Consider the following 12,934-nt stretch of genomic DNA (forward strand, 5'->3'; position numbering starts at 1 on the left):
CTCATGTTATGTTCTGGATTGTTGAAACAGCTGCTTTTAGTGCCACTCACAGGTATTGATAGAGTCAGACAGGGAATATGGAGGAGTGAGGACATTGAACTGTTTCAAATGGCAAATTGTTTGAATATGTATCAAATTGTCAAAGTTTGACCGAATAGCCAAAGAACCATAAGTTAAGGTTGTGTTAACCCACTGGGCTAAAGCCCAGGCATTAGCTCTGCGAGCTTACATGAGTATTCAGGTATCAGGCTTGGCGTCTAATTAAACAAGCATAAGGTAGTTCACCAAACCACTTCTGTCTCATAGGCACACTAGATATACACGACAGTCAGTATCTGGTGTGACCACTATTTTCCTCATGCAGCGCGACACATCTCCTTCACAGTTCCTCCCTTTTAACGGATGCCTGGGAACTCTTCCTGCTCTGAGCCTCCCACACATCCACGCACTCGCACAAATGAACACACACACAGACGTACTCAGCCCCTCTATTTCTGTCCCGACAGCCTGCGGTGCCTCCACGTTACCCGTCCTTACCCGTCTGCCCTTCTCCCCTCTGCTCCTCCGCAGCCCGCCCGTGCCTGGTGGTGCATTGTTGAGCCGCTGCCTTCCACCACGACTCTCTACAGGGGAGATGCACTTGACAACTGATTGCACAAGCTGATTGCTGAACAATGTTCCAATAGATCAATGTGCACGTTATTCTCCTCCTCTCCCTCCCCCGCCCAAACTCCCGGAAGCCGTCTGCAGCTAGTGCAGCGTTGTTACGCCCTTGTTTGTATTCCATTTGTGCATGAGAAGAATGGTAAACTTTCAAATGGAATCTCTGATTATGTTAAGCGTGTAGGAAGGATTGGCGGCAATTTAGTTTTGAAAGAAACAACATGGAAACTTTTCTTAGCCAACTTTTCTTAGCCTTTTCTTAACGTTCAAAGACTTGAAAAAACAGAAAAGCAGCAGGAATATTGAATCTCCAAAAGTGCAACGATGAATAGTTGAATATGTGTTGTATGAATCACCTTGGATTACAAAGTCGTTCTATAATATAATCAGTGTTTCACAAATAGATGCCAGTTGATTCCAGATTATTCGTAATATGTTACAGTTCATATAAGGAATTCATTAGGCCCCAATCTATGTATTTCACATGACTGGAAGTACAGATGTGCATCTGTTGGTCACAGACACCTTAAAAAGAAGATAGGGGCATGGATAAGAAAAACAGTCAGTATCTGGTGTGACTACTATTTTCCTCATGCAGCGCGACACATCTCCTTCGCATAGAGTTGATCAGGCTGTTGATTGTGCCTAGAAGGACAGCATCCCGGAGTCGCCTCTTCACTGTTGACGTTGACTGGTGTTTTGCGGGTACTATTTAATGAAACTGCCAGTTAAGGACTTGTGAGGCGTCTGTTTCTCAAACTAGACACTAATATACTTGTCCTCTTGCTCAGTTGTGCACCGGGGCCTCCCACTCCTCTTTCTAGTCTGGTTAGAGCCAGTTTGCTCTGTTCTGTGAAGGGAGTAGTACACAGCGTAGTACGAGATCTTCAGTTTCTTGGCAATTTCTCGCATGAAATAGCCTTCATTTCTCAGAACAAGAATAGACTGACGAGTTTCAGAAGAAAATCTTTGTTTCTGGCAATTTTGATCCTATAATCGAACCCACAAATGCTGATGCTCCAGATACTCAACTTGTCTAAATAAGGCCAGTTTTATTACTTCTTAATCAGGATAGTCATACAATAGTCATTTACAACATTAACAATGTCTAAACTGTATTTCTGATCAATTTTATGTTATTTTAATGTACAAAAACTGTGCTTTTCTTTCTAATACAAGGGACATTTCTAAGTGACCCCTAACTTTTGAATGGTAGTGTACATATAAAGGCCTAGGCTATAATGTGTCAGTCAGTCAAATATAGGTTGTATAATGACTAAGAATGTTCCGGGTGGCGCAGTGGTCTAAGGCTGTGCCACCAGAGATTCTGGGTTCGAGCCCAGGCTCTGCCGCAGCCGGTCGTGACCGGGAGGCTCATGGGGTGACGCACAATTGACCCAGCGTCGTCCGGGTTAGGGAGGGTTTGACCGGCAGGGATATCCTTGTCTCATCGCGCACTAGCGACTCTTCTGGCGGGCCGGGCGCAGTGCACGCTGACCAGGTCACTAGGTGTACAGTGTTTCCTCCGACACATTGGTGCTGCTGGCTTCCGGGTTGGATGTGTGTTGTGTCAAGAAGCAGTGTGGCTTGGTTGGGTTGTGTTTCGGAGGACGCATGGCTCTCAAACTTCGCCTCTACCGAGTTCATACGGGAGTTGCAGCGATGAGACAAGACAGTAACTACTACCAATTGGATACCACGAAAAAGGGGTGAAATAATAAAAAATAAAAAGATTGTTCCATTCCTCTCATTGCCTTGTGACAGTGAAATGTGATAACTAGAATGAATGGCAAGCTCGCGCATAACTAGTCAAAAATCCGTTTAGACCCCACTGCTGTTGTGCCCTGACACATATGCACAACTTGACACACACGCACCAAACACACACACACACATACACACGCACGCAGCCACTCTAATGCAGCCAGCCACTCACCAGCCAGGGATTGATTGGTAGGGGATGATAAATTAACCAATACCTCAACAAAAGGAATTAATCAGAGAGCCCAATGAACCATACTGCTTTGCAATTACAATGCAAATTAAAAGTTAGGCATGATGTTGCACCGCCACTGAGTGACATGCGTATTGAGGTGGGGACAGGCAGGATGGGATGACCATACAAGGCCCTGCTGGAGGAGTGCAAGGAGAAGTGGTGGAGGGGCGCCAGCCGAGCTCTAATGGTAATGAGGACATTGGCTCGCTTCAGAGAATTTGGTGTAATTGAGCTAATGAAAGCATTCTGTTGTCTCCTGATTGAACACATGCCCCAATGTATTTCTTCAAGGATCAGCATGTGTCTTTGTGCTTCATCTCTCTCTCCCTTTTCTCTCTCTCTCTCTAGTTCGCTATCTCCCCATTTTAAGGGTGACCTTGGGAAGGGCACGGTGACTGAGTGCCTTCTTAAACTGGTTTCAGCTCAGAAGAAAGAGTTTTGTCTGTTTGGCTAGTTTGATGGGCTGCTTGCTGCCTAGCCCTTTGATTAACTCTCTAACAGTTGTTTTCTCTGTGTGTGTCTGTGCGTTGACGTGTACCTGTGTGTATCCATATCCCCCTTGCAGATTGGCCAGTGGCACTCAGAGCAGGGCCTGTCCATGGAGAGGAAGCTTCCATCAATCAACGTGACCGACACTCTCTTCAACACCACCCTCACTATCACCACTATTCTGGTGAGTGAACCGTCACAGCAACACATTCCCAATGACACATGTTCTGGACACTCCACTTCGTTTAGAATGGAGAGAGTGGTAGATGTTAAAGTATAGTGACTTGGTATTTCACCATAATAAATCATGTCACCGTGTCACGCCGTCACACTCCAAATGACAGGCATGTGCTGGACCACCCACTTGGTCTAGATATAGAGAGTGGTTGACAATAAGGTGTCGTGGGGTGGTATTTCACCATATAGTGCTTGCCATTCATAGAGTTGACATCTTTGTCTTGAGGGCAGCAGGTAGCCTAGCGGTTAAGAGCGTTGGGAATCCCTGAGCCGACTAGGTGAAAAATATGTCGATGTGCCCTTGAGCAAGACACTTAGCCCTAATTGCTCCTGTAATAGGCTGACCACACCGCTCGTGTCGCGTGCTCGAGTGTTGCAAAAATAAATGTAGAAATCTATGTTATTCAATTATTGCACCCACAATGCTCGCGTGCGTCAACAAGCGTCTGCGTTGCCAAGGACTAAAATTTAACTGCTTTCTATTTCTGATGCAGATCGCGCTGCAAGTCCTGCCTCTCCCATCTCCTCATTGGTTTATAGAAGCAGGTACCCACGTGCCATCTCATTGGTTATACCCACATGGGTGATTGAAAGACGAACTGTGTTGCCGGTCGGTGTAGTAATACTATGAAAGTTCAGATGCCAATCCCCATATAAGTTCAAAGATGAAAAAGCCTGGAAGGAGGAGAGATGACTAGAAACGATTCAGTTGACTGTGTTATGTGTGGATTAATTGTTGGAGTAGAGGACCTTGTGCATTTCAGATAAAATAACAACTCAATGTTTATATCCCAGGACAAATTAGCAAGCAACAGCCACCTAGCTAAATAGGACAAATTAGCTAGCTAGTGCAAGCTAACTAGCTAAATTGCCATAAATGTTTCATGCTTTTCGACCTGTTCCCAAATTAATGTAATTGGTTCAGAGTTTGTTTTGATATTTTAACCTGCGTGTTGTGATCGTGTTGTTGGGTGTAGGTTGATAAAATAAATGTATGCACGATGGCGCATGCGTGCAGCCAGTTTGGGTTCCGTGTAAGTCGTTCTGGATTAGAGCATCTGCTAAATGACTCAAATGTAAATGTTGATACGCCCGACTCTGAAGGCTTCCTTGATGTAAATACAGTCTCATCCTCGATATACACTCAGAAAGGCGTATCGCTGGTGTGCTTAGTCGGCCCAGTTGTTTAGATACTATCTATAAGGCTGTACGCTTAGCAATTAAAAATGTAACCAGTGTGGCGGCTGTTACAATGAGGGAGAGAGAGAGAGAGAATATTACAGCAGGCCATGTGAGGTGCTACGTGTTAATTTCATTAGATATAGAATCATCCAGGCAACTTTCAAAAGCCACCGAGGAGCAATTTCATCGCTATCACAACTCATTCATCAAGCCGTGATTGCTGTGTCACGTTTTATCTCTGCCGGTGGGGGCGGGCTAGACGTTGCAGTCTTGGGCAGCTGCAGTGCGGAGCGGCACCAGGAGGATTACAGTACAGTTCCGCATCACCATCCCAGTGGCCTTATGTGCCTCCGAGAGCTGACGCAATACAGCAAACATCCTTCACCTCTGAATTGATTTATTTTTGTTGATTTTGCACCTCCACAGACATCTAACGTTACGTTGTAATCCCTCTTTTTGTCACCGATTTTAGTTTTATCCATCCTTTAAATGTTAGTGAAAGAAATACCTGCGACAGCTCTTCCGCTGTGCCACTAGGCGAGGTGATATTTCTGAACTCCTGATTGCTCCGGGAAGATAATAGAGGCTTGGCTCTAAGTTGATTAGTTTTAAAGTCATTTTTGATTGGCTGGCTCAGGCCTGTTCAGGAGAGCGAGTGTAAATAGTACTTAAACCTTGGAGTCTTTAATAGGGAAACTGCCACATCCATTTTCGATATTACAACAACAAAGAAGTTACTGCAAACAACAAACACTGTTTTTTATTCCCTCGGACATCATTGCACAAGCACAATAGAACAACAGCATTCAGGTAACTGCCAAAGCAATGGAAACAAAGTATACTGAAAGCCAGTGCTTCCACACAGGTGTGGTTCCTGAGTTAATTAAGCAATTAGCAATCCATCATGCTTAGGGTCATGTAAAAAAAAAAGGCTTGGCTACCATGACTATGCCCTCATAGGATGACAATGCCCCCATCCACAGGGCACGAGTGGTCACTGAACAGTTTAATGAGCATGAAAACTAAGTAAACCATATGCTATGGCCTTTTCGATCACCAGATCTCAACCCTATTGAACAATTCTGGGATATTTTGGAGCGCCTGAGATAGCATTTTCCACCACCATCAACAAAACACAATTTCTTGTGGAAGAATGTTGTTGCATCTCTCTAAAAGAGTTCCAGACACTTGTAGAATCTATGCCAAGACGCATTGAAGCTGTTCTGGCTCGTGGTGGCCCAACGCCCTATAAAGACACTCGGTATGTTGGTTTATTTTGTCAGTTAACTGTATACAGCAATTTTTTGGACCATGATGCGTAAAGCTCCCCACCTCTGCTTCGTCAATAAATAAATAAAATAACATTGACCGTGGCGCGGACAGTGGTGCTGTTTCCCCCTACTGCGAATTCCATCTTAAATGTTTGCTCCAGTCTACTTGGAGTGCCAGATGGGGAGACTCTTTCATTGGTTCCATTGTGCCAGTCCTGCTCAATCAAGCCCAGCTAAACTATTTGAAAGATTTCAGGCATACAAGCTTAAGAAGATGGGCAAGGGTAATGATACATTTGTCTTTCTCGCTCTTTCACACACAACCAATTTTCCGAATTTCTAGTCTCTCACCAATCGAGACTGCCACGCACACACAAGGTTATACACTGATTATACCAAACATTAGGCACACCTTCCTAATATTGAGTCGCCCTCAGAACAGCCTCAATTCGTCAGGGCATGGACTCTACAAGGTGTCGAAAGCGTTCCACAGGGATGCTGGCCCATGTTGACTCCAATGCTTCTCCCAGTTGTGTCAAGTTGCTTGGATGTATTTTGGGTGGTGGACCATTCTTGATACACACGGGTAACTGTTGAGTGTGAAAAATCCAGCAGTGTTGCCAGTGGCGATTTTAGCATGCAAATCTTGGTGGGGCAAAAAAGAATAAACAAGTGGGATGCATGCCAGCAAAGCCACAACACAACACTAAACAATACATTAAATGCACTATAATGGTGACAAACGGTGACCACAAACTGTTAGGGCCTACATAAATCTGTCCCAACAACAGTACCAACATCTTAACACTGCTACACCTGGCTATCAGCGGAGCATTTTCTGTCAGCGAAACATTTCATTCAGCCTCTGACTTGCTTAAACAAATGTGATTTCTAATGACAATTGAGATGTACAGTACAAACTATGGCATAAGGGGGTTAAAAATCTGAACTATCTGTAGTCTAAACTGTGGCACAAATTGACTAAAGTTTTTGTAAATTAATAGAGGCGATTTCAGTCTGAGAGTCTCTCTTCTCTGGCACTAGAGTCCTGCATCAGGCAACAACAACAAACTGTCGGTGGTCCTGTAGTTAAGAGAGAACTTGGGGAAATACAATGGGGAAATTACACTTTACATGTGGACTGACGATTTTCGAAAAATAGGCAGAGTGGGCTTTTGGTTTCTCTCCCTCTAAAAACAGAAATATATAATTATAAATAACAAACTGGCTTTATTTAAATTAGTAAGAATGTCTCACCCCGTGTTCAAGAATGGTGTTTTCCCCTTTATTCAGATTATAACCGCTCCCTTTTGGTTATTTGAAAAATAAATAATCTCCAAAATATCGTTATTTCTTTATTTAATCCACCAGAAAAGACAGAACAAATAATACAACAAATATTGTGGTTAAAAACACTTAATCAATTGGAACCTTTATCAAGTGGAAGGGGGAAAAAGTAAGGAACTTGTCTGTCAGCCCTGCATTAAAAAACAAAAATTGGTTAAAGAAAATGATGATTAATAAAAATATATACCCGTTTCATTTAAGTACCCCAAAAAATTACAGCTGTGACATATAGATTGCAAAATAGTTGGGAAGAGATTTTCAATGTACTGATTCCATGGCACATGGTTTATGAATTGACACACAAAATTATGCCGGATTCAAAACTCTGAATTGTATTTAAATTATTATACAAAATTCTTGCAACCAATAAAATTGTATATATATGGGGGATACAACCTTCCCAGTTCTGCAGATTTTTTTAAAGCTAGAAACCGCCTCTTAATGAGTTCTGATCTGTGAACCAACGTTTATTATTATTATTGTTATTAACCCTGTATTATAATTGTATAAAAGCCCCTTATATACTGTGTTTTTATTTAGGGTAGTGATGGACAACTGGAGGCATTTTGAAAACATGTTTTCAAACATTTGTTTTTAACAAGGGCTATTCGCAGGACAATAGATACAATGTGCGCAAAGTTCTTTGTTTGTCAGAAGAATCATTGAGTCGAAACTACAGAACAGTACAAAATAAGAAACCACACATGGTTAATGTTTTGGGAAAAAATGAAATATATAAATATAAAATGTCTTACAGAGCCTTTCCATAAGTCCACTCAAGTTTCTTCAATTGTTTTCTGACTGTGATGAGAGTGATGTTGATGTTGTGCCCGTGATGCCAGCTGATTCCAGATGGCCTTTGCCAGTTGCTCATCATTTTTAACCGTCAGTGAGTCGATGGCTTGAATAGTCTCGCTGGAAATGGAATACAATGTAAAAATGTGCAGCATACAGTAAAGACCAGCAGTCGATTTATTTAAGCATTATTTTCAGCATTATTAGGCCTACTTTAAAGTAGTGTAGCCTACTGTACCTGTTCATTTCCCTGGGCATTCGCATTTGGTGTAGCACAGGCGAATAGCACTGTCCGTGACCATAATCCCCAAGTCTAACAGTATTTTACCGACATGTTTAATTATTCAAGGGTCCTTTCTCTTCTCTGTACTAGAGTTCTTTTAAGAATACAAAAGAGGCCATCCACCCTTGATGGGCTAGCAGCAGGACAATAGACTCTTACCGAGATCACCAAATGTATTGTTTTCTGGATGGATCCATAACAAATTACTATGGGAATAAATATCACTGAATGACAGAAATATTGGAATAAGGTAGCCTAATGAAGGCAACAAATGTTGCTTACTGGAACACCCAAAGTCATCCAATTGTTATAATAGGATTTGGAGCAATAGCCTACCCGCGTGTGGTCAACTATTTCAGCACCATTTTGTGCTGCTCTGAGACAGGCACTGGGACTGGTCTTGATAAATCAATTTGATTTTTATTGTCACTGAATCTCCATTTGGGTATTGGTTAGCCTACAATTAGGGTGTGGAAATGTTAGGATCATTTTGCTCTTCACTCGCAGTCACTTAGTAGCCTACTCCCGACCGGTCATGTTGTACAGCGCCATATTTTCCTAACGGAAACCCTGAGGGTTTAATTTTTCCTTTTTCTTGGAATACAAACACCATAATATGAATCAAAATAATTAAGCTACATTTCTTAAAATCAATCCCATACACTATGTTCTTACAAAAAAAGGTTTTAAATTCTCTAGTACAGCCAATATTAAAAACAGTCAAATGCTTCTCACAGATGCCCTCTGGTGGTCAAACTAGCACTAACTAGCCATTAATGGCAACAATGGCTGACACTTAAATAACATGCCATAGAATTCTGCGGCAGCCTGCAAGCTTGTGCTTCAGTACGACGCAACTTTTGAAGGAAGAACCACTGTACTGTCCCCACGAGTGACAGAACACTGAGCTAATCATGGAGCAACTAGAGAACATTACCAACCTACGTTTACATTGTTTGCAAAGAATGTGGGGCTCAAAACAGGCTCTGCCCCACCTTTCCTGAATGACGGGTTGCCATTGAGTGTTGCGGTTCTTGATACACTAACCGGTGCGCCTGGCACCTACTACCATACCTAATTCAAAGGCTCTCAAATAATGTGTCTTGCGCATTCCCCCTCTGAATGGCACACACACACACAATCCATGTCTCAATTGTCTCAAGGCTTAAAAATCCTTCTTTAACCTGTCTCCTCCCCTTCATCTCCACTGATTGAAGTGGATTTAACAAGTGACATCAATAAGGACCTGTATTCATCTGGTCAGTCTATGTCATGGAAAGAGCATGTGTTCTGTTTTGTATACTCTCAGTGTATATTTGAGTTACCAGTTTGCTATAGGCTCAGGACCACATAATTGTATTTGCTGGATGATGGGGGGTATTGTGAGGGGGTTGTGACCACTCCTTGAACTAGACCCAGTTTCAAATAGTGTTTGTTTTCTTTCACGTACTTTGTACGTTTGATTGAACCTGCCTGGAGTGTCGGATGGGTGGTGTTTGCACTTTTGGGACTATGCCATTGATTCCATTGTGCCTGCCAAGGACACTCAATCAAGTGCAGTGAATACTATTCGAACTCAGGTATGACTTGATACACCTTCAAGATCGCAAATTTTCTCACTGTCGTGTGCAGTCGATTGTTTAAGTTTCTAGGCTCAGCTCGGGGTGGTGTTTCCCCCTGGTACAGATATATGACCAGCTTTCTCTCCTCCAATCCTAATCTTAACCATTTTTTGAGAAAATGTACCTGTCATGGGTAGAGTAAGGTTCTAATTGTGTGGTGGGGGGTCATGGAAGACTGGGAATACTCAGCTGAAGTTATCTGCACCCAACCAGACTCCTGGCAATGGAAAAAAAGGGAGCCTGTTTTTAGAGATACAGGAATTCTGCATTTCTTCATAGCTTGAAATTCAATATTTCATAGAATTGTCTGTGGTATATTACAAAAGGTAGATTGAATTTTCCTGTGATTATAATGAATGATTCTGACATTGGTGTATGTCAATAGATTGGTAAGCATTCACAAACAGTGGTGAATTATGCAGCATTAGGAGTTAGGCGTGTCAATACCACAAATACCCTGTCAAGCACATCCGTGGTGAGAGAGAATTAAAACTTGGGACAACTGTGACTGACCCAAAATTAAGAAAAGCTTTGACAATGTATAGACTCAGTGAGCATGGCCTTGCTATCGAGAGATCCCACAGCAAAAATATTAAACCCAACCTAATCATGAAAAAACACATATAATTACTTGGAAAGAATCAACAAAAATGGCACAAACTGGAATGTTATTTGGCCTTAAACAGAGAATACACTGTGACTGACCCCAAATTAGTTTTGACTATGCACAGACTCAATGAGCATGGCAATGCTATCGTGAGAGGCTGCCTTAGGCAGACCTGGCACTCAATTTTTATTTATTTGAACTAGACAAGTCAGTTAAGAACAAATGCTTATTTACAATGATAGCCTACCAGGGAAGAGTGGGTTATCTACCTTGTTCAGGGGCAGAATTACCCATTTTTACCTTGTCAGCTCAGGGATTAGATCCAGCAACCTTTCGGTTACTGGCCCAGCACTCTAACCACTAGGCTACCTGCCGGCTACCTATTTTCCCACAGGAGAAGACCGGCTATGTGCCCACTACACATTAATGAGCTCAAACCGAGCTGCACTTCCTAACCTCCTGCCAAACCTCCATATATTTATACAGTGGGGCAAAAAATTATTTAGTCAGCCACCAATTGTGCAAGTTCTCCCACTTCTCCCACAAGATGAGAGAGGCCTGTAATTTTCATCATAGGTACGCTTCAACTATGACAGACAAAATGAGAAAGAAAATCACATTGTAGGATTTTTAATGAATTTATTTCCAAATTATAGTGGAAAATAAGTATTTGGTCAATAACAAAAGTTTATCTCAATACTTTGTTATATACCCTTTGTTGGCAATGACAGAGGTCAAACGTTTTCTGTAAGTCTTCACAAGGTTTTCACACACTGTTGCTGGTATTTTGGCCCATTCCTCCATGCAGATCTCCTCTAGAGCAGTGATGTTTTGGGGCTGTTGCTGCGCAACACGGACTTTCAACTCCCTCCAAAGATCTTCTATGGGGTTGAGATCTGGAGACTGGCTAGGCCACTCCAGGACCTTGAAATGCTTCTTACGAAGCCACTCCTTCGTTGCCCGGGCGGTGTGTTTGGGATCATTGTCATGCTGAAAGACCCAGCCACGTTTCATCTTCAATGCCCTTGCTGATGGAAGGAGGTTTTCACTCAAAATCTCACGATACATGGCCCCATTCATTCTTTCCTTTACACGGATCAGTCGTCCTGGTCCCTTTGCAGAAATACAGCCCCAAAGCATGATGTTTCCACCCCCATGCTTCGCAGTAGGTATGGTGTTCTTTGGATGCAACTCAGCATTCTTTGTCCTCCAAACACGACGAGTTGAGTTTTTACCAAAAAGTTCCATTTTGGTTTCATCTGACCATGTGACATTCTCCCAATCTTCTTCTGGATCATCCAAATGCTCTCTAGCAAACTTCAGATGGGCCTGGACATGTACTGGCTTAAGCAGGGGGACACGTCTGGCACTGCAGGATTTGAGTCCCTGGCGGCGTAGTGTGTTACTGATGGTAGGCTTTGTTACTTTGGTCCCAGCTCTCTGCAGGTCATTCACTAGGTCCCCCCGTGTGGTTCTGGGATTTTTGCTCACCGTTCTTGTGATCATTTTGACCCCACGGGGTGAGATCTTGCGTGGAGCCCCAGATCGAGGGAGATTATCAGTGGTCTTGTATGTAATAATAATTGTAATAATAATTGCTCCCACCGTTGATTTCTTCAAACCAAGCTGCTTACCAATTGCAGATTCAGTCTTCCCAGCCTGGTGCAGGTCTAAAATTTTGTTTCTGGTATCCTTTGACAGCTCTTTGGTCTTGGCCATAGTGGAGTTTGGAGTGTGACTGTTTGAGGTTGTGGACAGGTGTCTTTTATACTGATAACAAGTTCAAACAGGTGCCATTAATACAGGTAACGAGTGGAGGACAGAGGAGCCTCTTAAAGAAGAAGTTACAGGTCTGTGAGAGCCAGACATCTTGCTTGTTTGTAGGTGACCAAATACTTATTTTCCACCATAATTTGCAAAATCATTAAAAATCCTACAATGTGATTTTCTGGATTTTTTTTCTCATTTTGTCTGTCATAGTTGAAGTGATGCAAATTACAGGCCTCTCTCATTTTAAGTGGGAGAACTTGCACAATTGGTGGCTGACTAAATACTTTTTTGCCCCACTGTATATATTAGGTGATACACCACTGTGTGCCACCACAACAACAAGACGTGACCTGTTGCCACAAGAAAAGGGCAACCAGTGGAGCACAAACACCATTGTAAATACAACCTATATTTTACCGATTTATTTTCCCGTTCGTACTTCAACTATTTGCACATTGCTAAAACACTTTACAGAGCCAATAGTATATATTATTTAAAAACCTTTGTGAGTTTAATGCTTACTGTTAGTTTCTGATCGTTTATTTCCCTTGGAGAGATAGAGAGAGACCCCCCACATTATTGATTAATGTCAGGGTTTTACTACCATGATTGATGGGCCAGCTCTTAATTAAAATGCTCTGCAGTTTTCTTTAATCTTTTTTTTTTTATTAA

The 12,934-nt window shown here is 42.4% G+C and overlaps 1 protein-coding gene across 2 annotated transcripts in view; it reads left to right on the forward strand.

The window, feature by feature from the left end:
* LOC112266722 (glutamate receptor ionotropic, kainate 4-like) overlaps positions 1-12,934 on the forward strand; it is a 393,963-nt gene that overhangs the window by 352,279 nt on the left and 28,750 nt on the right. For both annotated transcript variants that reach the window (XM_024444450.2, XM_024444451.2), the window contains one exon: positions 3,225-3,332. In XM_024444450.2, coding sequence (XP_024300218.1) covers positions 3,225-3,332 — 108 coding nt within the window. The remainder of the gene's footprint in view (positions 1-3,224; positions 3,333-12,934) is intronic.

The sequence above is a fragment of the Oncorhynchus tshawytscha genome, linkage group LG14 (genome assembly GCF_018296145.1).
Source record: "Oncorhynchus tshawytscha isolate Ot180627B linkage group LG14, Otsh_v2.0, whole genome shotgun sequence".
Classification (NCBI taxonomy): Eukaryota; Metazoa; Chordata; class Actinopteri; order Salmoniformes; family Salmonidae; genus Oncorhynchus; species Oncorhynchus tshawytscha.